The sequence below is a fragment of the Lepidothrix coronata genome, unplaced genomic scaffold (assembly GCF_001604755.1).
Source record: "Lepidothrix coronata isolate B3197 unplaced genomic scaffold, Lepidothrix_coronata-1.0 Scaffold156, whole genome shotgun sequence".
NCBI classification, from domain to species: Eukaryota; Metazoa; Chordata; class Aves; order Passeriformes; family Pipridae; genus Lepidothrix; species Lepidothrix coronata.
Window position 1 is genome coordinate 423,219 of NW_016690336.1, and position 20,141 is coordinate 443,359.

Here is a 20,141-nt window from a genome sequence, read left to right on the forward strand (position 1 = left end):
TTGGTGTGTCCCTTCCAACTCAAGATATCCATGATTCTACTGACCCCCCTGATACTGACATTTTGGGCAAAGAAACCCTGAAAACCTGAGGCACCTCCTGCCTTTTATTTTTTTTTTAACTTGCCCTCTCTCTCATGATATTCCCAATATACCTTGAGATCTTTTCCCGGGGGAAATGCACGGCATGTTTTGCATCTAAGGATGTCAACCAAGACCATGAGCACCGTGGAATTCACAGAAACACCACATAAAGCACAGGCACCGAGGAAAAAAACAGCATGAACTTTAAAAAAAATCACTCTCTTGGAGCCTCTCAAACGCACCAGTGTCTTTGGGTTAGGGAAGATTTGGGGCTGGTGACATCAAGCTGGAATTTAAAGTGTTCCCAGGGCCGGGATTCAGTAAGTTTGGATTTTGACGGGTTTTAAGAGTCGCCATAAAATCGCACCTTGGTGACCGTAACTCTTCCTTGTCAGGCCGAGGAGTGTTTTATGCACCATGAAAATTAAAATGGGGAATAAAACAGACCCTTCCAGCCATGGGCTGGGAAATGGATTAATAAAACACTCCTGGATTAAACCTGGAAGAAGTGCAGAGGTGAGGCCATGGGCCAGAAGACCAAGCAAAAGGAAGAGGATGGAGAATACAATGCCTGGAGCTGGTCGGGAATGGGAACTAGTTGGGAATGAGAAGTGGTTGATCAAGTTCCTGGAAAGCTTTCAGGTGCCACAGCTTGCAGAGTGCAGAGCACGGTGCTATGAACTGACTGGGGAAATCAGAGGCCTCAGCACCCTCCAGGATCCAATTTTTCCCATAAAAATGCTGGATAAATTAGTTTCTATTGAAGTGCAGCCTGGGGAAGAGGTGGCAATCCAAGGACATTCATGTCAATGTGTCACAATGGGCTGTGTCACAATTCCTTCCCTGCTGACCTTCATGGCTGAAATTTTGGCCACAGGTCATCTGTGATGTGGCTCTGTAGGACGGTGGGGTCAGGAGAATTTCCAGCTTTGGGAAGTGGAATGGTTTGGGTTGGAAGGGACCTTAAAGACCATCTCATTCCAACACCCTGACATGGCCAGGGACACCTTGCACTAGAAGGAAGAGGAGGGAGAGGCTGGCAGAGGCCAGGAGTGGGCCTCCAGATGCAGAATAGAAGTTGGATGGGCTGGATGAACTTCCCGCCCAGCAACTTGGGACTTCCACCTTTGGGATGCTGTGAGAGGGCTGTTTTAGGAGGCTGGCAAGACTCTGCCCCCCTTCTCTGCTGCATTTTTTTCATGACTGAGGTCACTTGCAGTGCAGATTCACTCCCCAAACCTGTGGTTTCCTTGCCTTAATTTCCCAGGGGTGATACATTTCATAACAGCCCCGGAGTCCTCACGCGTTTAACCGACTGAGAAAGGAACCCACACAGAGCTTTGTCTCTCACTCACACACACCCAGGAGGCTGCAAAAAGCTTCTTAGAAGCCCTCTTGTAAAAACAATCGTGGAAGTGTGTGCTCAGGGAATTTGCAAAGCACGCTGTTTACTCAGGGCCACCTTCCCATTTAGAGACACAATAACACGATGACAACCCGATAACAATCCTCTGATAAAGGTGCTTTGTCATCAGGACATAAAACTGCTACTCTGGGACGTACAAATGGGCCCCTCTCCGGTGGGTAACGATGCAGGATATTTCAATGAAGGTGTAAAGCTGCCTTGTAATGCACCTGTGGTAATTCCAGGGCCTTGTGTATCCTGGGAGCCATTTCTTCCTGGAGATCAGCATATGCCCGGAGCGTGAGGTTTGATAGTCCTTTTATCCCAGCTGCTGTTCCACATCCATCTAAATGTCTAATAAAGCAAGGAATTGATGCTGAGCTGTTTGCTTCAGTAATATTCCGTGGGATCCATCAGGATGACGGGGCAGTGCAGGCCGTTGTGAATAAAATCAGCTTCCCAGAGACTCAAAAATGAGGAGAGGAAGCTCCTGCGGGAGCTGTGGCTCATTAGCTCTGTGCCAAGTAATAATGGCAAGAAGAAAGGGGGAGGTGGTAATAAATATGGGGGGTGTTGTCACACACACAGCCCTGGCCGTGTCCTAGAAAGAGGTGAGGACCAAATCCCAGGGAGAGACACAGAGGAAAGAGCAAGAACAGTGATGGAAACACCGTGTGTGGAGGGAGCTGGTGGCTTGAACCCTGCCCACAGCCTGGTGTCCTCAGTGACACTCCCTGGAGAGTGGCTTGAGCTGCAGAGGATTGTAACTCAACAGTTCCCTGCCCCACTCCAAAGCTGAGATATATTTTTAAAAGCCAGTCCCATCCTATTCCCTTCTCCCAAGATGTGGCCACGCAGCAGTCCCTGCGACTCTGGGGATTTATTTATGGCACTTGGAGCCACCAAACAATCCTGCACTGCAGCCTCTGAGCCTTGTGCACCTCAGCCATCCCTCAGGAGCCTCAGCTGCCTCAGCTGCCCTCTCACCAGCTTCTCCTGTCCCCCCAGGAATGAATGTCCTGGAGAGTTCTCCCTACGAGCCGCTCAGCAGGGGCTTCGATTACGTCCGCCTGGCCTCCATCACTGCAGGTAGGTGGGAGGGGAGCTGCTCTTACTGGTTCAAACTGGAGGGAGGGACTGGCTGTGGAAGAGCTACAGACAGGGAAATCCTTTGTGAGCATTGCCTGCTTCAGGCCCAGCAGTTGCTTTTCCAAAGAGTTGCCTGTGATTCCCGTGCTAAACTGTTACGTGTTCTGGGAAGAACCACTTGTGGTTTCATCCTTTGGCTTTTTTTGTGTCTGTTACGGTGTGGGCATGAAAAAAAAGGGCTGGGACTGAGGAGTGTGGTGGGAAGACCTCTTCCAATGGGCTCGTTCTCCACAGCAGGTGGATGATCTGTGCCCTGCAGACACCTCAGCAAACAGGAGCTGCTTGGGTTTCAAAGGTGCTTCCATGTCAGTCACGGGGTCAAACTCTGCAGGGAAAAAAGGTCAAAAACCCACCCTATGGGTTGATTCCAGACACACCCTTTAACCCCATGCCCTGAGGGCAACCTCAGCCCCCTGTTCTGCTCTGCATCATGTAATCCCCTTAACAGCTTAAACAGAGCTACCTGACACCTTTTAACCCCTGGAGGGCACAAACAGGGCTCAGCAGTTAACAGGTCGGCCAACAACCCATCCATCACCAACCAGCTCCTGCACCAGCCGTGGGGGAGCTTTACCAACAGTGATTTGGGTTATAAAACTCCCTGTCTGGGAGCAGGTAATGCGCTCTGGCAGGTGTGCCAAAACACCTGTCCCGTCTCAGCTTTTCCCCGATGTGCCCCCGGCTCTGGGGTGGCAGCACGGCTGGAGGGCACCCAAGCGAGGAGGAGCAGCAGGTGCCTGAGGCTGATGGATGCCCTCAGTCCCTGCCACGGCCAGGAAAATTGTCCAGGAGCAAATTAGCCCATCAGCCCCGGACAATCAAAGCAGAGAGGGATGGGAGGTGCTCCCTGCCCTCGCTCTTCTTATTGACTCCACTTGACAGATGGGAGCGTGGACACTGGAGCGTGGCCAAAGCTGTTTGCTGGGTCATGGCCTTTCTAATGGAGTTTTCCACCTTTTTCTAAGAGTCCTCCAGGGCTTCGGAGCACGGGGAAATCCAGGCATGGGGATTTTTCTGCACGGTTAGCACATTTTTAAGGCAGACTGAAATCGTTTGGGCAGCAAAGCAAACGGGCCCAGAGCAGCAGGGATTCATCAGAGGACTCAGCATCCACTTAGGGACACGAATTTTCTTGGTTTAACCTGTTTTTCCCTATTTATACCAATCAAAATCTTCCATAACATGAATCAGGACCTGCCACCCTGTGCCTGTCCAGTGTCCAGGGCCATACAATCAGCATTGCCAAAGGATCCCCTTTCAAATCTACCAAAAAAAAACCCAAAATTCCCAAGAACTTGTTGAAACAAAAAACACCCCCATGACTGTTTGCCAAGCAACAGGTATTTTAAACCAAATTTCACCCAAACAATATATGGCCACTCTTAAAACTCTGCAAATGGAGCCACATCCCTCCACTCCTAATTGTAGCAGTGATTTAAAAAGCACATCCTTTGGTTGTGTGGGAAGAGGAGAAAATCCAGCGTATTCCCTGTGATTTATGAACTGAATGGATGATGAAACCCTTCCAAGGAACTGTTTCCTCCACGTTGGTTGGCATCTCCCCAGCATAAACTGATGCTCTGACAATATTCCTCTCTCTGGGCATTTTGAAAGGGAATTATTTGGTGGTGGGAACACACCAAGCAAGAGTTTTCCCCTGAAAAACTTTGAATTTGACTTCCAGTTCACTGTAAGCAGCAGGGACAACAGGAGGGGAAAAAGAAATGCCGGGAGAAGGAACATCTGAAAATGCCAGGGAAATAAAGGAGGGCAGCCAGCTCTGAAGTGCTCAGGGAGACTCTCAGTGTTTTAGCACATGTCAGCAGTTGACTGGCTGGTTTTAACTCCTGGCCAAAGACAGGGTTTGACTCTGCACTGGGAATTTATCGTTCTGGGGATTTTTCCTAAGTGAAAAAAGCCCTGGTGTGCTGCAGGTCATGGGCTTAATGCAAAGAGGTGAAAATCAGCTTCAACTTCATTTTCTCCCTCATGCTTGGAGGCTCCTTGTCTTACCTGTGTGAGCAAACAGAGCCTGATATCCCAACCCACTCCTGCCATGACTCTGGAGCATATTCCCCTCTATAAAACAGACCCCATCCATCTCTAAGGACCCTACAGCCAGTGTTACACAAAACACCTTTCACAGAATCCCAGAACAGAGTGGGTTGGAAGGGACTTAAAGCCCATCTTGTTCCACCCCCTGCCGTGGGCAGGGACACCTTCCACTAGCCCAGGCTGCTCCAAGCCCCGTCCAACCTGGCCCTGGACACTTCCAGGGATCCAGGGGCACCTGGAAGACCTTTCCCTCTTACTTACTCCCCACATTTGCAGAGGAGGCTGTTGGCCTCATATAAACTCGTGAGATCCCTGTTTTCCTACTGTTTGTTTTACATTCATCACCACAATTTCTGCTTTATTTTCCTGATTGTTCCCCACATTTCACGTTTTCCTCCACTATCCCTGTGTCCCCACAGCACACCCCTGCTCTCCCACCAAGACTGGGACATCCTTTCTCCTCTTCTTTAAGAGGGTGGAAGTGCAGAATGATTTTGCTGAAGGCTCTGGGAACAGACCCATCATCAGGTCCCGGGGGCTCCAAGTGGGATTGGTGCCTCTGATCCCATCCTGAGAAGGCACCATTACTTCTTAGGACATGGATTTACTGGTCAGGACTGGTCTGGACGGGGGAAGTGAGAGATCTGCTGTGGCACTTTGAGACCCAAGCAGCTCTTGCTTATCTGGGCAGGTCCTGGGATGGACCAAAGCCTGATGGGACCCTCCAGGTCTTCTTTCCAGAAGAAACTCATTGCACAGGATAGAGAGCCTGAGGTGCCAGGATTAGTGCAGACCATCCATGGATCAGCAGCTTTGCCACTGACTCAGTGCTTAATTTTGAGCAGTTTATGGGAAAAAAAAGGGTCTTTACTAGAGATCCCAATGGTGGATCCGGCCGTGGCCGTAAGCAGATGCAATTCCTGATGGCTCCTGTTTTCCCAGGCCTCAAGTTCCGGTTCACACTGGAAAAGTGTTACAAGATGCCCAGGGCAGAGCAAAGCTTCATTTTGTTAAATACAGGAGAGTGGGGGAGTGAGCCCTGGGGGGTGAGGTTTGATGGGTTGTTGTGGCACCTCCCGGGAAAAGAATGAATGTGGGAAATGGATTTGGGCCTGCCAGGACACGGCAAACAAATGTGGGCGTCACCTGGACACTGTTTTCTTGGAGGGGGTTGTGGTCTCACCAAGGTGGCTGATGCAGGAAAATAACCCTCTGAGACTCTTTTTGAGTATTAGAAAGCGAAAACCGCTCTCTTTATGCAGGAATATTTTCCAAAGTGTGCCTGAGACAACAAAGTCTCTTGCTTTTATTTCATTATCTAATTACCAATTGCCTGAGAGTGCCACACCCACCTCCAAAACTGTCCCTCCCTCGGTACCGCCCTCCCCACACCTCCCAAATTTCAGCTGGAGGTTTCAAGGAGATCATCTCTTCATCTTCTCCTCCTCTCCCTCATCTCCTTTGGGATGTTATGGCATTACCAGGAACGCTTTCAAGGCTTTGGAGAAGCTTTGGTAATATCAGGTGTTATGGCCCTTTTCTCACTCCAGTTCACAGACAGAGAAACCCTTGAACTTGTTAAAATTCCTGCCTGTTGAATATTTTAGAAAACCAGCACAAAGGGACTAGAAAACTGCATAATATATAGTATATGAATGATACAATATATATATTTAAAATATATAAAATATATATAATATTTAAAATGTATAAACTATATATAACATATAAAATATATATAATATACAGTATATAATATATAGTATATAAATGATAAATGCTATGTATTTTATAAATAATGTAATATATAATATATTAAATATATACAATATATAGTATTAATATATAATATACAATATATAGTATATAAACTATATAGACAATATAATATATTAAATATATAAAATACATTAATAGTATTACTATATTAATATAATAATTACAATTAATCAATAATAAATAATATAATTTGAGAATATAATTAATAGTTATCATATGTTATTATGATATAATTATAATGTATATAATTAATATTTAATACAGTACTATTAGTACATATTAATATTTAATGCAGTATAACTAGTATATTGTATATTATAATTAATATGTAATATCTCAAAATTAATTCTAAGATATAATAATACATTATTATAGCATATAGTATATAATTATAATATACAATAATTGTATGTCATTAATATAATATGTCATTAATAAATATACTAAAATATTAATTATATTAATTATATTAATTATAATGTTAGTCATGTAGCTATTAATATATTTTAATAATATTATCAGCTATGTAATATATTAAAATAATACAATATATAATATATATTATATATATAATATATCATATATACTATATATACTATATATTTTATATATGTACTATATGTTATATATACTATATGTTATATATCTATGTACCACATGTTATATATATATAGCATTAATAATATATAAAGTATATATAATATATATGATATATCTCATATAATATCTATAATATATTATATCTATAATATATAATATATAATATCTATAATATCCATAATGTCTATAGTTTCTAGAATATCTATACTATCTATATCTATAATACTTATAGTATCTATAATAACTATACTATATATTAATAATAGTTATAATATATAATATAAAATATATATTATATATAAAATATATAAAATATATGTAATAACTGTAGTGTGTGGATAGAGCCTGCCTTAATATTCATTCGCGAAGCCCAGCCATGATGATATGTAAAATATATAAAATATATAATATATATAATATATAATATATTATATATTATATATTATATATTATATATTTTATATGTTAAATCTATAAATACATAATATATAAAATATATAATATATATAATATATAAAATATATAAAATATAATATATATTATATATTATATGTAAAATATATAAATACATAATATATATAATATATAAAATATATAAAATATATAATATATATTATATATTATATATAAAAATTTAAATACATAATATAAAATATATAAAATATATAAAATATATAAAATATATAAAATATATTATATATTATATATAAAATGTATAAAATATATTATATATATCATATATAAAATATATAAATACATAATATATATAATATATAAAATATATAAAATATATAAAGTATACTTTATATATAAAATATATAAAGTATATAAAGTATATTTTATATATAAAATATATAAAGTATATAAAGTATATTTTATATATAAAATATATAAAATATATATACTATACAAGGGTGGTGCCTCTGGAGTGGATCTCGGTGCCAACCCCCCCTCCTGTGCCCCGTCCCGCAGGGTCGGAGAACGAGGTGACGCAGGTGAACCGGTGCCTGGACGCGGCCAAGGCCTGCAACGTGGACGAGCTGTGCCAGCGGCTGCGCACGGAGTACGTGTCCCTGTGCATCCGGCGCCTGGCCCGCGCCGACTCCTGCAACCGCTCCAAGTGCCACAAGGCCCTGCGCCGCTTCTTCGACCGCGTGCCCCCCGAGTACACCCACGAGCTGCTCTTCTGCCCCTGCGAGGACACGGCCTGCGCCGAGCGCCGCCGCCAGACCATCGTCCCCGCCTGCTCCTACGAGGCCAAGGACAAGCCCAACTGCCTGGCGCCGCTGGATTCCTGCCGGGAAAACTACGTCTGCAGGTGAAGTCCGCGCATGGGTTGGGGCTGACGCGGAGAGGTGTCCCTTGGGCGCGTCCCAAGGGTTCGTCCCCTGGTGACAGCCCCAATGCACTCACCTGAAGGGTCCCACATCCCACCTCATCCCACTGACTGGTTGTTGTCTCAGTGGCTCCTTCCCATGATCCACATCCTTGTATCACAGGGTTTGGGATACAAGGACACATACACAAGATGTGGGATACAAGGACACGTACACAAGGTGTGGGATATAAGGACATGTACACAAGGTGTGGGATACAAGGACACGTACACAAGGTGTGGGATAAAAGGACACATACACAAAGTGTGTGATATAAGGACACGTACACAAGATGTGGGATACAAGGACACGTACACAAGCTGTGGGATACAAGGACACGTACACAAGGTGTGGGATACAAGGGCACATACACAGGGTGTGTGACACAGACAGAGGATGATTTGAGATGTTCGTGCTGGAGCTTTTTAGACCTTTTCTCTGGTTTTTTTGGCTTTGGTCCTAAATAAAGATCCGCTCTGGGTCTCAGTGGCAAAGTTAGGTCTACCACCACATCCCAACTGACAGTTCATTGCCCTGGTGGCTCCTTCCCATGATCCATAATTTTGTATCTTACACAAACAGAACATTGGAGATGTTCATGCTGGAGTTTTTTAGAGCTTTTCTATGTTTTTTTGGCTTTGGTCCTAAAGAAAGACCCGCTCCAGGTCTCGGTGGCAAAGCTGGATCTCCCACCACATCCCACTGACAGTTCATTGCCCTGGTGGCTCCTTCCCACGTCCTTTCTCCACACACAAAGTGTTAACAGGCAGAAGAAAATCTGAGATGTTCATGCTGGAGCTTTTTAGACCTCTGTGTCTTCTGTGGGTTTTTTTGGCTTTGGTCCTAAAGAAAGACCCACTCTGGGTCTCGGTGGCAAAGCTGGGTCTCCTGATCCATGGATGGTCTGCACCAATCCTGGCATCTTACACCCCTTATCCCGTGCAATGACTTTCTTTAGGAAGGTGTGAGCCACGCAGGGATGTGGGGTGGGGTGTTTGCAGCCACTTTCACTGATCCATCTCCTCATTGTCCATCTCCCCTAGTCCACAGCATCCCACATGGAGGGACAGGACAAGGGGGAATGGCTTTAAATTGAAGGAGCGTAGATTTCGATTGGATGTTAGGAAGAAAATATTCCCTGGAAGGGTGGGGAGGCCCTGGCCCAGGTTGCCCAGAGAAGCTGTGGCTGCTCCTGGATCCCTGGAAGTGTCCAAGGCGTGGTTGGATGGGGTTTGGAGCACCCTGGTCTAGTGGAAGGTGTCCCTGCCCATGGCATGGGGATGAGACAAGATGATCTTTAAAGTCCTACCTAACCCAAACCATTCCATAATTCTAAGCTCTGGTGGTTGCAGCGGGAGTCTCAGGGTCTCAGTGTCACTCCAGATTCACCCCTCAGCCCGTGGCCAGTGTGGTTTGCTGCTCTGCTTCCACCCAACCCCACAGACCCATCCCCTGTGCTCACTCACAGCCTTTTTCCTTCTTCTGTACTATTTTCACCCCTGTATTTCTCCGAAAGTCCTTGATATTCCAGATGGCCAATCCACACACAGCTCCTGGGAGCAGAGCCCATCTGTCTGTGGGAGATGTGAGACCACAAAGCACCGACCTTTGTGGTCCCAGCCCAGTGCCCTGGGTGCAGCTGAAGCCCTGAGCAGACACCTGGAGAAGGAAAGTACAAGAACAAGTGTAGGACAACACCTCCAGCATTATCCCAGACTCTAATTATTGAGGGGTTTGGGACTTCCTGAGCTCAACTGCCAGCAGCCATTGCCCACCAGCACATCATCCTTAAATAACAATTAAAATATTCTTTATTTTCGCAAAGGGGAGCTGAGAGCAGCAACATCCTCTTGGAAGGATGGACTGGGACAAATATCCCCGTGCACCTCAGAAACGTGGATGAAGGACAACAAAGAATGATGCAAAGCCCCTGAGCCACCCCAGCCCTGGCTCAGATGTCCCCTGGTACCCAGGGAACCTGAAATGGAAGATTGATCCTGGAATCTGAAGTGGTCCTGCCCTCTCCCTAACAAGACAAGAGGGCCCAGCAGGGAGGAAGAGGTTCAAAGGGGAGAGTGTTGCCCCCCAGGAGGCTGGAAACCACTTCCTGCCCCAGCACAGTTGTTCATTATCTGCTCCCTTGGCCTCTGAATGTAGAATGTAAAATATCCTCTAGAGGCACAGCAGGAACAAGGGGTTGACGTGTGACCTGGTCAGAGCCAGCAGTGCAGAAACCACGAGGAATAAATCATAAAGGAATGGAGTAAAATACTCCATTTGCCTGCCCTGCAAGTCCTCCTCCTGCAGCTCCTTCCCAGCTGTAACCCCTTGGATTTCCCAGCCTGGAGGGGTGGGTTCTGCTGACACGGATTATATGGAATTCTATAAAATCTGCCAGCAGCATCTCCCTCCTCTGAAAGTGGCACATTTTGGGCAGGAAGATTTTTCCTGGTGTGACAGGAGAAAAGGGGTTGGTGTGGGGCAAATATGGCAACAAAGAAAAGGAAAAAAAAGAAGGAGAAGGCTGGGGAGGAGGAGAGAAGTGGGCAGGAAAGTGCAAGTTGGAATTCTGACCCTGAGCAGGAACACCAAGAAAACGTCTGGAAGAGAGAGGGTGTCTGGGAGGAGCAAGATGCTCAGTTTTCCTGAGGTTTCCCAGGCAGAGCAAACATTTTGAGGTCAGTTCACACTTCAGACACTGCAGGTTGTCACCAAAAGGGCTCTACCTTCCGGTGTCAGCAGTGTTTGAGGTCCCTTCCTACCTGGCCATGGGAGGCCTGTTCAGATGGATCTGAATCTCCACCAGGTCCTACCTGAAAGTCCCATGTGGATGTCTCAGATATCCTACAGTGTCCAAACACCACCATGTGCCAAAAACTGCCTTATCCCTAAAGAGTTAGGTGGCAAATAACTGGTTGGGAGCAGGATTTACCTGCTGCACAGGCTCCTGAGGGTCCAACCTTCTCCTGGGAATGGGAGTCTGCAGCAGAGGATGGGAGAGCAGCCCTGGTGATGGGTACAACATTCCATGTCTGAGCCTTTGGACATTCCTCTTGGTGTGAGGTGACCTCAGCTACGTTTAGAGTCTTCAAAGAGAGAGAAACTGGACAGGGGTGATTCCCTGTTCCAACAAATCAGCATAAAAATGAAGGTTGGGGCTCTTTAGGCAAAGCTAAAAACGACAAACACAGAACGAATTCCCTCCCTGCTGGCAACAGCTCTTCCCTCAAAAACCAGCCTCACACAGCAGACAACAACCATTTCTCCCAAGGCTGGACCTGTCTTGTAGTTCCAGAGGAATCCTGACAAAACATGAACTGCAGAACCTGCTCAAAAACTACTCCTGGGTTTGTTGGGGCGGGCGAACGTAAAATTATATCGGTTCGAACCGGATTAGGAACACCCACAGCACCAAAGGATTTTACAAACACCACCAGTGGGCTGCTGTATCTTTTTTTTTTTTTCCCCACAAAAAAATCTGTGCTGATCTGTCCTGTTTTTTGTGCTGTGATTCCCCCAGGTCCCGCTACGCAGAGTTCCAGTTCAACTGCCAGCCCTCCCTGCAGGCTGCCAGCGGGTGCCGGAGGGAGAGCTATGCTGCCTGTCTGCTGGCCTACACTGGCATCATAGGTATGGGGGGGCCAGACCTGGTTTGATTTAATTATTAAAGTAAAATGTGAGGCGCAGAGAGAGAGAAAGGAATAAAAAAGAGGTGGGAGGGAGAGGAGAGGGAGGATCAAGCGTCAGGGAAAGCGTTGCCAGCCAGTCGAGGGAGGGGATCGTCCCGCTCTGCTCTGCCCTGGGGTGGCCTTGCCTGAAAGTTTTTGAGTGTTCAGCCTGGAGAAGGCTCTGGAGAGACCTTCCAGCACCTTCCGGTGCCTAAAGGGGCTCCAGGAGAGCTGGAGAGGGCCTGGGGACAAGGCATGGAGGGACAGGACACAGGGAATGGCTTCCCACTGCCAGAGGGCAGGGAGAGATGGGATATTGGGAAGGAATTCCTGGCTGGGAGGGTGGGGAGGCCCTGTCCCAGGTTGGGCAGAGAAGCTGTGGCTGCCCCTGGATTCCTGGAAGTGTCCAAGGCCACGTTGGAGCAAGCTGGGCTAGTGGAAGGTGTCCCTGGCTAGTGGAAGGTGTCCCTGCCCGTGGCAGGGGGTGGAACAAGATGAGCTTTAAGGTCTCTCTCAACCTAAACTATGAATGCTCTTAGGGAACCTGAATTCCCAGAAAATGCCCATTCCTTGGACTGAGAGAACTTTCTAATCAATTGAACACTTTGGTGGCAGTGAGGCGACCACAAAGGTTGTGATTCTCCTCCCTGGGAGCAAACCAGAGCCATGGCAGCAGCACTGGGAGGGTTGTGCTGCCCTCACAGAGGGCTTTGGCCGAGGCTGAGAGGGGAGCTACCCAAGAAAGCATCTTGGGGGGATCTCACCGACCCCGTGGTCACACTTCTCCACCCCTTCCCCCCCGCAGGCAGCCCCATCACCCCCAACTACATCGACAACTCCACGTCCAGCATCGCTCCCTGGTGCACCTGCAACGCCAGCGGGAACCGGCAGGAAGAGTGTGAGACCTTCCTGCACCTCTTCACCAACAACGTCTGTCTCCGTGAGTGCTCGCAGCATCCCTGTGCCCCGGGGGGCCTCCTTTGGAATGGGGGCATGGAGATGCCCTGCTCCTCGGGAGTCTGTGGGTGCCCAGCTCCCTGGTTGCCAGCACAGCAGCCGGGAAGACCCTCAGAGGTGCCTTTGGGTGGCGCGGGGATGTTTTGCCTTGCCCTGACGAGCCTTTTCTCCGTCTCTTTCCCAAGAAAATGCCATCCAGGCCTTCGGCAACGGGACGTACCTGAGCTCGGCCGCGGCCCCCTCCATCCCCCCCACCACACAGATGTACAAGCAGGAGCGAAACGCCAACAGGGCCGTGGCCACCCTCCGAGAGAACATCCTGGAGCACCTCCAGCCCACCAAGGTAGGACAGGGCTGGACCGGCCCCAGGAGATGCTGGGCTGTGTCTGTGGCTCCTCCCGCCCCCCTCAGCTCAGCTCCCTCTTCCACCTGTGTCATTCCAGCCACAGACATCCAACCTCCCCTCCACCTCCTGGAGTCCTTGATTCTGCGTGTCCTGGCATATTTTCCCCAACGTCAAGCTCAGAGCTACAAGTTCCTGTCCCTCACTCTGCCCTCATGCCTGTTGCTCTCCTCTCCTCTCCAAACCTCTCCGAACCTCTCCTCTCTGAACCTCTCCTCTCCAAACCTCTCCGAACCTCTCCTCTCTGAACCTCTCCTCTCCAAACCTCTCCGAACCTCTCCAAAGCTCTCCTCTCCTCTCTCTCTTCTCTTCTTCTCTTCTCTCCTCTCCCCAAACCTTCCCAAACCTTCCCTTCCCTTTCCAAATCTTCCCTTCCCAAACTTTCCCAAATCTTCCTAAACCTTCCCAAACCTTCCCTTCTCAAACCTTCCCTTCCCAAACCTTCCCAAACTTTTCCTTCCCTTCCCAAATATTCCCTTCCCAAATCTTCCCAAACCTTCCTTTCCCAAACCTTCCTTTCCCAAAACTTCCCTTCCCAAATCTTCCCAAATCTTCCCTTCTCAAATCTTCCCAAACCTTCCCTTCCCAAACCTTCCCTTTTCAAATCTTCTCAAACCTTCCCTTCCCAAACCTTCCCAAACCTTCCCAAACCTTCCCTCCCCGAACTTTCCCAAACCTTCCCTCCCCAAACCTTCCCTATGTTTCTTTTAGAAGTACTGGGAAATCCATGGACTTTTCAGGAATGTAGAAGGGGGGCCAGGACCACCGATGTGGCTCCTCAGCCTCCTCCAGAGCAGCTTCAGACAATCATTTCCCCTTCCCAGGGCAGTTTCCCCCTTAGATGAGGATCCTGGAGGTCAAAACACAGAGGCTTAACTGTGGTCTGCACCAGAAAATTCCAGAGGAGAGGTTCCAGTCCAGCAGCAAATTGTTACTATCAAAACAAAATCAAACTGAAATGATTTAAAGCAAACAGCAGCTCCATTTGCCACCAGTGGCAGCGCAAGGCACTCAATATTTTACTTTTAAACGACACAAAACGACCTTGGCTCGAACCCCCTCCAGAGTAATTTTCAGGTTGAATTCTTTCACCGCTGAATAATTAACGGTGACCCCGATTTGCTCAGGTGACACAGGCTGTCCCAGGTGACACAGGCTGTCCCAGGTGACACAGGCTGTCCCAGGTGACACAGGCTGTCACTTCGGACCAGGCTCCGAGCACCAAGCGTGGGCGTCGGGCTGGGCCGCTGGGACCTTCGGGGAGCTTCCAAACATGGAATATTTTAAGCCTTTGTGCTGTTCCTTCCTCTGGGAAAACCACCTGATTCGCCTCCCTCTGCCCCGTTTTAGCAGAGCAGCGAGTTGGGGAGGTGAAGAAAAGCGGCCTCAGTTTCCTTCGCTGCTTTCCAGGGCGCTGGAATGCGGGAGAGACGTTTAGCAGGGCATAGACTCGGAACCCAGGAGATCCGGAGGATTTCCCTGGAGCTGGTGCTCCCCAAACCTCAGAGAAATCCAAGTGAGGCCCTGGTCCAGGTTGGGCAGAGAAGCTGTGGCTGCCCCTGGATCCCTGGAAGTGTCCAAGGCCAGGTTGGATAGAGCTTGGAGCAACCTGGGCTAGTGGAAGGTGTCCCTGCCCATGGCAGGGGGTTGGAAAGAAATGATCTTTAAGGTCCCTTCCAACCCAAACCATTCCATGATTCTCTGACTTCTCCACCTTTGAGGCCACCAGGTGAAGCCACCGGCCAGCCCTTGACCTGAGTGGGCACCCAGGCACCCCCCTCTCACAAAGACACCTCCAGCCAGTGCCCAAATCATCTCTGAGCCCCTGAGATGACCCCGACACAGCCCCACCTTCAGCAGCAGCTCCCGCAGAGCTGAGCTCACCTCCAGGCTGGAGTTTGGGTGCTTGGACTAAGCCTGGTCCCTCTGCACAGGAACACACCGGGGGCTGCACAGCCCTAAATCCTCAGAGGGACCAAGGAGGGCCACCAAGATGATCAGAGGGATGGAGCTGTAAGGAAAAGCTGGGAGAATTGGGATTGTCCAGCCTGGAGAAGAGAAGCTTCGGGGTGACCTGTCTGCGGCCTTCCAGGGCCTGAAAGGCCTGACAAGAAAGATGGACAGAGACTATTTCCAAGGCTTGGAGGGACAGGACAAGGGGGAACAGCTTCAAACTGACAGAGAATAGGTTTAGATGGGATATTGGGAAGAAATTCTTCCCTGTGAGCGTGGTGAGGGGCTGGGATGGAATTCCCAGGGAAGCTGTGGCTGCCCCATCCCTCGGAAGCATCCAAGGCCAAATTGGAGCAACCTGAGCTGGCGGACGGTGTCCCCAAGGCAGGGGGGTGGAATGACACGATCCTTCACCTCCCTTCCAACCCAAACCATCCCATGATTCCACGATCCCCCCTCTGACGCTTTTCCTTTCCCTCGCAGGTGGCAGGGGAGGAGCGGCTCCTCCGGGGCTCCACCCGTCTGTCCTCAGGGACCTCCAGCCCGGCACCCCCTTCCCCCTGGGCAGCCTCTCCCCTCTGGATGTGGCCTCTCCTCACTCCTGCCGTGCTGAGCCTCTCTGGGATGTGAGGCAGGGCAGGAACGCGCCGGGCACGGACTCGATTTGGTGTTGGTTTCTTTACAAAACAACCAGAGCAGTAACTTTTTCGGGAGGAGGGAGGGGATGGGAAGGAGAGGTGCGGTTTGGGCATCCCTCCCTCCTCCTCCTCCTCATCCCTCTGCCAGTTTATTTGATTTTCTACAATCGGCATCGTCGACAACCAGCTCATCCTTGGTCCTGGCCACCTTCCCACCCCACGGCTTGGTTGTTGTCTCTCCAGCTCTCTGTGGATGGGGTTGGAGCCATGGACAGTCCCCTTGAAAAAGAGGAAGGAGAGAGCTGATCCAGGATGTGGGAGCTGCAAAGGAAATGCTTTTGCCTGCCCCATCCAGGAGGGGAAAGACTTTGGATGGATGGAGGTTTCCTGAAGCCCTGACTCATGTTGGGGGGGCTCTTGGCAGGACAAGCCAAACGATGTGGAGCTCAGACTGTCTCCAGGGGTGCTCAGGACCCGAAGGACAACCCACCTGGTTGCTTCAGACTGAAGGAACCAGAGCAGTGGTGAGAAGGTTGTTGGGTTCGTTCACCGGAGAGGAACCTGAAGCACCTCTGGGGTGGAGCAAGTCACCACACTCCGAACTGGCTGGCTGGGATTCTCCACCCTCTGGAAAAGCAGAGTACAACCAGCATGTGTCTCCCAGCTGCCACCCACCCCTTGGGCCCTCCTTTTTGGGGAAACCTGTGTCATGTGTTGCTGGTGTTCAGGAAGAAACACGTGTGTTGCGTTTTGTTCCCGGCTGGTTTGTCGTGTCCCGACCCGAGAATCCCAATCCTCTGGTCCTGTCAAGTGTTTGGGGTGGGGGTTTTTTTTTTGGTCACATCCAAGCAACCAGAGGCCAGTGTTGTCCCACTCCAAGCTGAGCTTTCTCCATCAGGGATCACTGTGTGAGCCCAACACAACCCACTCTCACACGCTGCCTGTGCATCCATCAATCTCAGTCTTCAGCCAGGGGTTTTCCTGGGAAGAGACAGATAGGAAAGGTTTCTAGATACCACCCTGAGGACAGAAATATCCAGGAAAGGCCATGTCATGGATCATGCTATGGGTAGGGAATGCATTGCTGTGGTTTCTTCTCCTTGGAGAACTCTCCTCACTTGTGTCCAGGTGAGCAGGGGAAGGGCTTTTCCTCCTGCCAGGTCCTGTTTCTTCAGCCAAGGGGTCACCTGAACAAAGGAAAATGACCCTTTGGACTGAGCTGCAGCCAGAGCTGGAGGGAGGTGGGGGCAAATGTCTCTGGGGTGTCTTGGGTGGCTCTGGTGTGACCTTGAGCATTCCAAGGTCTTCCCTTGAGCTGAGGAGTCCCAGTGCCTTCCTGGAAGGCTGAGCCCCTTCCTACATCAAGCCAGGAAAGAGGATGCAAGGAAGGGTGAGAAGGCTTCCCAGGATAAATGCTGATCCAGGCTGGCTGCCATGAGAGGCACAGGAATAGCCCCAGATTCTCCCAGGATATTGAGGCCTGGGATTTGCAGCAGCCCATTTCTCCCTCGGGTTGTGCTCCTCCAAGGAGCACCATTAGTTCCTTAGCACTTGGATCCATGCAAAGGCTTAGCAGCAGCTGACACAGAAGAATCCAGTGCTTTTTATTCCCATTCCTTGCAGAACACCTCCCATTTTTTCCTGCTGTGGATTTTGCTGGGAAGCTGCAGCAGCTTCCTTGGGTTTTGGTCCAACGTGGAACCTCTCTTGTTTGGAGCTGAACACCTGTGGGTGTGACAGACACGGACAGAAATCCTCCTGGTGCATCCTGTCCAAAATTCCTGGTGTTCCTAATCCAGGGCTGTGCAGAGGAACAGGCCAAGATCCAAGGCCTGTGTGCAGGGTGGGAACACGCCAAGATCCAAGGCCTATGTGCAGGGTGGGAACATTCCAAGATCCAAGGCCTGTGTCCAGGGTGCCAAGTCCCACCCTGAGCTGAGACTTCCAGGTGACAACTTCACGGCCAAGAGACTCACCCAGGTGAGGGAAGCAGGCAGGGAGGGAGAGCTCCAGAGAAGTCCTTTCCGAGTGCCATATCCATGCACGGAGTTGCTGTGAACGTCTCCCCTTCATCCAGGACTTCATTGTCCTCTGGGGGAGCAAGTGACACAACCCCAACCCTGCAAAACTCGTGTCCTCTGAGGTGGGAAGGGGATGAAACTCTGTTGCTCAGCCCTTCAAAGGCAAGGAACTACCTCAGCTCCATGAGGTCACGCCGGGAATTGCCTTCCTGTGCCCCTTTCCTTCTCAGTCCTGCAGTCATTCCCTGCTTTTCCACGCATCCAGCCTGTCCCCACCAGCCTTTAAAGGTGCACAGGCTGAGTCTCTGTAGGCTGGGACACAAGTGCCAGCTGCTCTCCAGGAGCACCCACTCCTGGGGCTCTCACGGCTCAGTTCCAGTGATGCTGAAGTGCCACTTTGCCATTTCCTTCTCATCCAGCAGAGGAAGAGTTTTTCTGGGTGGTTGGGATGATTGGAAAGCCCACCTGACCTCTCCTTTCAGGCTGGTGCTGTGGAAAATCGATGTTGAGAATCCAGAATCCAGGGCCCTGCCCCACAGCAGCACCAGTGGTCTGTTTGCACTTTTTGGAAGGTTCATCTTAAAGGATTTTTAACAATTTCAGTCAGAGGTGTCATCATTTCCCCTGGATTTGTATCATAGACTCATGGAATGGGTTGGCAGGAACCTTAAAGATCGTTCAGTCCAACCCCCTGCCATGGGCAGGGACACCTTCCAGTAGCCCAGGTTGCTCCAAACCTGGCCTTGGACACTTCCAGGGATATCTTGCTTTTAAGACTCCTTAGGATTTGTTGTCTCTAAGCATCACAGCTGAATGAGACCCTCAATTCCCATCTCCTATCCTTCAAACACTGTCCCAGGCCCTTCCCGGGGCTCCAAGGACACTTTGGAAAAAAGTGAGTGGGCACAGAGCAAAGAGCCTCTCACCCAGCAGGAAAGAGCCAGGCAGGTGGGAATTAAACAATAATTCCCAAACCTTCATGGCTTTTTCCCGATCATTTCCCCCTTTTCACCAGTATTTGATGTCTATTCTCCCCCTCCAGGCCTGTTCACGAATCAAACTTTGCAAAAAGACTTTTGAGCCTTGCTCAGAGATGTGATCCTGATTCCACCCTTCCCACCCACCAGCACACGTGTGCACAGGCCACTGTTTTCCCCTGTGAAAAGCCGGTGATTTTTTGGGATGAAATCCCATCCCTGCCGAATTCTGTGAAGCAAACCCTGGATCTTCACCTTTAAATCTCTTTAACCCCCAAAGCTGCTTGTAAAGGGAAAGGACTGAGAAAACCAAGAGAGAGAGAAAGGGGAGACCATTTTTTTAAGGAATTACTCCGTTCCTGGGGACTTCATAAGCACAAAGAAGAGTCATGGGAAAAAAATAATAATAATTTAAAAAAAAATAATAACAATTAAAGAACCAGCCAGACTTTCTGTAGCCACTAAACTCTTATTTTTTCGGCTGCTCGGCACCGTTCCCAGGAGTTTGACAGCCCTGAGAGCCCAGGAAATATTGTGAGTGTACAAATCCATGTTGGCATCATGTCATGTCATCATGGGCATCGTTTTCCAAGAAGGAACGTGAGCAGGGAGGGAAGATCCAGGGCTGGGAGGTGGTGCTGGAGCAGTGACCCCTGTGTGGGCACCTGCACCAGGGCAGGGTGGTGGGTGGGTGTCAGCCCATCCTGGGCTCTGACTTGTACTTCTCTCTTCTGTACGTGTCAATATTCCAACATATCCATGAATAAAGCACACATGCATTTTCCTGACCTCTTGGATCCCACCTGCAGCGCAGGGATGTCCGTGCTGGGATGTCCAGGATGGTGCTGAGCTGGAAGGACTTGGGGGGATGTTTTGGGTGGGGTTGGAATTGTGGTGGGGTCTCAGACGAGCAAGTTGGCTGGAATCACAGAATCATGGAATATCCTGAAGGGACACACGAGGATCATCCAGTTCAACAGGACAACCCCAACAATCCCACCCTGTCCCTGAGAGCATTGTCCAAACCCTCCTGGAGCTCTGGCAGCCTTGGGGCTGTGCCCACTGCCCTGGGGAGCCTG

At 49.0% G+C, this 20,141-nt stretch overlaps 2 protein-coding genes across 2 annotated transcripts in view; both read left to right on the plus strand.

The window, feature by feature from the left end:
• Positions 1-19,808, plus strand: part of GFRA4 (GDNF family receptor alpha 4) — a 68,600-nt gene extending 48,792 nt beyond the window's left edge. Inside the window, exons 3-8 of the mRNA XM_017828995.1 lie at positions 2,495-2,575; positions 8,042-8,387; positions 11,966-12,075; positions 12,919-13,053; positions 13,256-13,413; positions 15,910-19,808. Of these exons, the coding sequence (XP_017684484.1) occupies positions 2,495-2,575; positions 8,042-8,387; positions 11,966-12,075; positions 12,919-13,053; positions 13,256-13,413; positions 15,910-16,056 (977 nt within the window). The 3' untranslated portion in view covers positions 16,057-19,808. The remainder of the gene's footprint in view (positions 1-2,494; positions 2,576-8,041; positions 8,388-11,965; positions 12,076-12,918; positions 13,054-13,255; positions 13,414-15,909) is intronic.
• CUNH20orf194 (chromosome unknown C20orf194 homolog) overlaps positions 1-20,141 on the plus strand; it is a 732,083-nt gene that overhangs the window by 408,109 nt on the left and 303,833 nt on the right. The gene's annotated exons all lie outside the window — the stretch shown is intronic.